The following is a 3,158-nucleotide window of genomic DNA, read 5'->3' as shown; positions in this document are numbered from 1 at the left end:
AGAGATTGTACGAACTTTATTTCTCCTGTTTCCAAAGTCGAGAAATTGAAGAGTATCGATGGATGTACTAGATGTGGCCTGGCATCACATTCTACTGAAAAGTGCAGATACAAATTTCGATATCGGTGTGCAAATTGCAAAGGTTTTCATTGGAATTACTTGTGCACTCATTCAGGGGAAAATCAATCCAATGACGTGGGTAAAAAGAATTTGGACCTTAACAAGAAAAAATTCCATGAAAAAAAACAAGGACAAGAAAGACACAAAGGCGAAAACTCCTGCGGAAAGGTCCCAGAATAACATTACTACTATTACAGAGGCTTTGAATAACTCAAGTGAGGGAGATACGATTCTTCCAACCTTCACGTGTAACATAAGTGGATCCAATGTGCGTTGCATGAAAGACAGTGGATGTCAATCCAATTTCATATCTGAAGAGTTGGCCAGCAAATTGAATCTACCAGTCATACGAGAGAGTATTAAACTTACTGTGAATGGTATCAATGTCCCTAGAAGTTATGATACCAAAATTGTTGAGGTGGAAATGAAATTTGACAGGGATTCAAGAGTCATTCATGCATTGTGCCTTCCAAATATAAATATTACTTTGAATCTTCCCAAGTTGAACAGAGTTGTGAATGGATTTCTGTCAAAAGGATATAAATTGGCAGATACAAGACTTTTGGATGGTTCAGAAGATATTTCTGATATTCAGCTTATTTTGGGATCAAAATCCAGCTATTGCATACCTGAGACTGAAATTTTATTCGGAGAGAAATCTATATATTCAAGAACTCCTCATGGTGTAGTGTTAAAGGGAGCAACCGAGACTATTTTACATGATCTGCCTTATTTACCATATGCCCCTGAAGTCTCATCGTCTTCCTACATTTCGATAACTAATAGAGCCCCAGACTACCTGCCTTCAGAAGATGCTAAGTTTTATCAAACCTCTAATATAGATTTTGGTAAAATCGAGATTAGAAATGAATCATTTGTTTTGGAAGGAGAGGATGATGAAGTCAGTGGGTTAGTTGATATTGAAAAGGATGTACTTGATTCTGTTTGTGACGAAGCATTGGATAGAGAGACTTCAATATACTCTGAAACTGTTGAAATCCATACTCAGTTGGTCAATTACGTTTTACAGAAAACTACAAGGAATAGTGAAGGGAGGCTGGTAATGCCATTACTCTGGAACCCTAGAGTTTCTCACCTTTTGGGATATAACTTCAATATATCAGAGAAAATACTGTCAGGCTTGCAAAGAAAATTTCAAGGAAATTTAGATGATAAACTGAAGCAGATAAATGTGGTATTTAAAGAGCAAGCAGATGCTGGTATAATTGAGAGAATTGAAAATCTTGATAAATTCAAGAAGGAGCATCCAGAGTCCAGTTTCATGCCTTTTATGGGCATTTTTAAGCCTGATCGTGAGACCACAAAATGTAGGGTTGTATTCCTATCCAATTTGAGTGACAAAGGAAGTATGAATCACAATCAAACCATGCATGCAGGTCCCACAATAAATCAGAAACTCTCCACTTCCATTATCAATTTGAGGTTCGGAAGCAAATTATGTTGCTTTGATATAAAGAAGGCATTCAACAATATAGGTCTTGAGGAAGTCGACCAAAATCGCCTTTGTTTTTTATGGTTTAGAAATCTCGAAGATGGAGATTTTTCAATTATTGGCTATAAGAATAGTAGGCTTCCTTTTGGACTTAGATGTTCACCTGCATTATTAATGCTTGGGTTATACAAGATATTGATACTGGATTCTACCAATGATTCTTTTCCATTGATGAAACTCAAGAGAACCATTTATCAGTTGTCTTATATGGACAACTGTGCATTTACGGCAGAAACGTCTGAGTGTTTGTTGTGGATGTATACAATGTTGGAGGATATTTTCAGTCCTTATAAGTTTTCACTTCAGCAGTTTTTATCAAATGACATATCATTACAGAAAGAAATTGACAAAATTCAGGAAACAGAAACTCCGACAAAAAGTAAACTGCTGGGACTTGAGTGGGATCGAATGAGTGATACATTGTCTACAAAGCCCATACAACTGGATATAAATTCATCAACAAAAAGACAAGTTTTATCTACTATAGCTTCACAGTTCGATCTTCTTAATTTCAATGGACCTTATACTGAATCGAGCCAGATAGTTTCTACACAGATTGCAGTGTAGACCAGAACTAGATTGGGATGAAAAGCTTACTGCTCCTTTGATCAATGAATGGAAGAATATCTGCAAGCAGGTCAATTCTGCACCTTCTGTAGAGTTCCCACGGAATTTTGGTGCTCGTACTGACAAATATAAATTGGTTGGGTTTGCTGATAGTAGTAAGGTTCTGTTTGGCGCTGCAGTGTATCTGTATAACATAAATACAAATAAGATCTACTTTATTTTAGCAAGAAATAAACTGGTGAGTAAACAATTGGAGTCAAAATCCATACCATGCTTGGAATTATAAGCTCTTGCATTAACTGTAGAAACTGTAAAGGATTTGAAGAATGAACTTTCAGGATTTGGCTGCATTGATCCTATTGAGATAGTTGGATGCGAAGTCTACTCTGACAGTTTGGTGGTACTGACCTGGCTGCAGTCTTACGCATTGAAACTTGACAAACTACAAAAAAAGCAACTCTTTATACTCAATAGGTTAGAGTATATCAATAAGATGTGTGAGGATTCATGTATGAGATCTTCTTTTGTATCTGGAGAAGATAATCCAGCAGACTGCATCACCAGACCTTTATCCTTTAGGCAGCTAATAAAAACTAACTATATAACTGGTCCTAAGTTCATTACAGAGAGCAAAAGCAATGTGATCTGTAGTGACAGCACATTGTCTTTCATCATACCTGGATTATTTGAATCAAAACGAGTGCAGAAAGTGGAGACAAATTGTGGTAGTGCTTGTTCACCTCACGTGGGCTCGGAACATCTTTTCCCTTTTAAACAGGGTTTCTAGTTTTGAGAAGGCTGTGAGAGTGCATGCGGTGGTGCTCAGGTTCTGCAGCATTTTGAAATCTAAGTTTAAAAGTAAAAATCCAGCTCTAGATCATTTTGAAGTTGAAGATGAAGGTTTTAACTTTTATGATGAAGCTTGTAGGCAGATTATAATCAGGGATCAACATGTTCA

At 36.7% G+C, this 3,158-nt stretch overlaps 1 protein-coding gene across 1 annotated transcript; it reads left to right on the top strand.

Moving 5' to 3' along the window:
• Positions 1-397: 397 nt before the first annotated feature.
• LOC137626696 (uncharacterized) lies at positions 398-2,200 on the top strand. Its single transcript, XM_068357703.1, has one exon. It carries the CDS (start codon positions 398-400, stop codon positions 2,198-2,200), a length of 1,803 nt encoding a protein of 600 aa, XP_068213804.1.
• Positions 2,201-3,158: the final 958 nt, after the last annotated feature.

This window comes from Palaemon carinicauda, chromosome 34 (genome assembly GCF_036898095.1).
Source record: "Palaemon carinicauda isolate YSFRI2023 chromosome 34, ASM3689809v2, whole genome shotgun sequence".
In the NCBI taxonomy this organism is placed as follows: Eukaryota; Metazoa; Arthropoda; class Malacostraca; order Decapoda; family Palaemonidae; genus Palaemon; species Palaemon carinicauda.
The sequence above is the reverse complement of the archived record's forward strand: the minus strand, read 5'-3'. Positions and strand labels throughout refer to the sequence as shown.